This window comes from Polistes canadensis, unplaced genomic scaffold (genome assembly GCF_001313835.1).
Source record: "Polistes canadensis isolate GaletaPanama2010 unplaced genomic scaffold, ASM131383v1 scaffold_2166, whole genome shotgun sequence".
Taxonomy (NCBI): domain Eukaryota; kingdom Metazoa; phylum Arthropoda; class Insecta; order Hymenoptera; family Vespidae; genus Polistes; species Polistes canadensis.
The window spans coordinates 1-1,056 of NW_014571703.1; the positions used below are offsets into that span (position 1 = coordinate 1).

The window sequence follows — 1,056 nt, forward strand, 5'->3', positions numbered from 1 at the left end:
TTTTTTTTTTCAAAAACTCACCGCACGTAGTTTCAATTCGGCCTCCCTAAAGTATTTGTAAAACGGTAGATTGTACTCTTCTTGATCCCATACCATTTGTTCTAAAGCTACTGCGAATGTTTGCAGAAATTTATACGCTTTCAATAACGTTTCGTCCATCTGCATTATGAAAAACAAAAGAAGAAAAACAATAACAATTAAATTATTATCATATTGTGTCTCGAGCGTTTTTCTTAAAAAGTTTTTTTTTTTTTTTTTTTTTTTTGTTAAATCACAATATAAATAAAATAATCATCGGATGCGAGAAAAACTTACGCTTAAACCTTTCAAATATTCGATATCCAATTGTTCCCCTAATCGTTTAGGTATTTCCGGAAAATTGGGCAACCACTCGTATTTACTTTCCTTCCACTGCGAGTGAAAATTCTCAAAATTGGATTTGAAACACTCTTGGACCTGCAAAATTATCAACACAAATATTTTTTATTACAACAAATAAATAATCATTAAATATTAAAACGATTAGTATATACAACATTTGCTATACAATTCTCCTCCTTGTTTGTCTAAATCATTATTCAACATACTTTTCCTAACTTTTATGTGAAAAATAAAAAAACACGCATATGCATATCAGTTGAACGTTTGGTTAACGTTTAGTCAGCGATTACTTCGATAACCCTCGTTCCTGGTATTGGAAAACACGAAGATGAGAGAAGAAGAAGTGAAGGGGGAAGGGGTGGGTGTGTATGGGGAGCCTGATGGGGGCTGGTGGGAAAGGACACGTGAATGAGTAAGCCAACCTCTCATATATAATTAAACACGAACAAAATTGTTTTCTGACTTTTTGGGGAAATTACTGTGCCGATGCACGCAAATACCCAGACTATTAGGTTCCTTTAAACAGAAATTACTAGGAAAAACTAGGCGCCGGGTTAAGACACGTTGTCAATTGTCCCAACACGGAAGAGTGGATTATGAATCATTCGTTGAGTTAACTAGTCAGCTTGGTAAAAAAAAAAATTATATATATAAGGATGAGAAGAGGGGGAGAGG

The 1,056-nt window shown here is 34.2% G+C and overlaps 1 protein-coding gene across 1 annotated transcript; it reads right to left on the minus strand.

Moving 5' to 3' along the window:
• Positions 1–21: 21 nt before the first annotated feature.
• Positions 22–456, minus strand: LOC106792940 (the record flags this gene model as incomplete). The annotated part of the gene is made up of 2 exons (XM_014759472.1): positions 22–159; positions 316–456. Coding segments are annotated over 2 exons (279 nt in total), but the record flags the coding sequence as incomplete, so codon positions are not given.
• Positions 457–1,056: the final 600 nt, after the last annotated feature.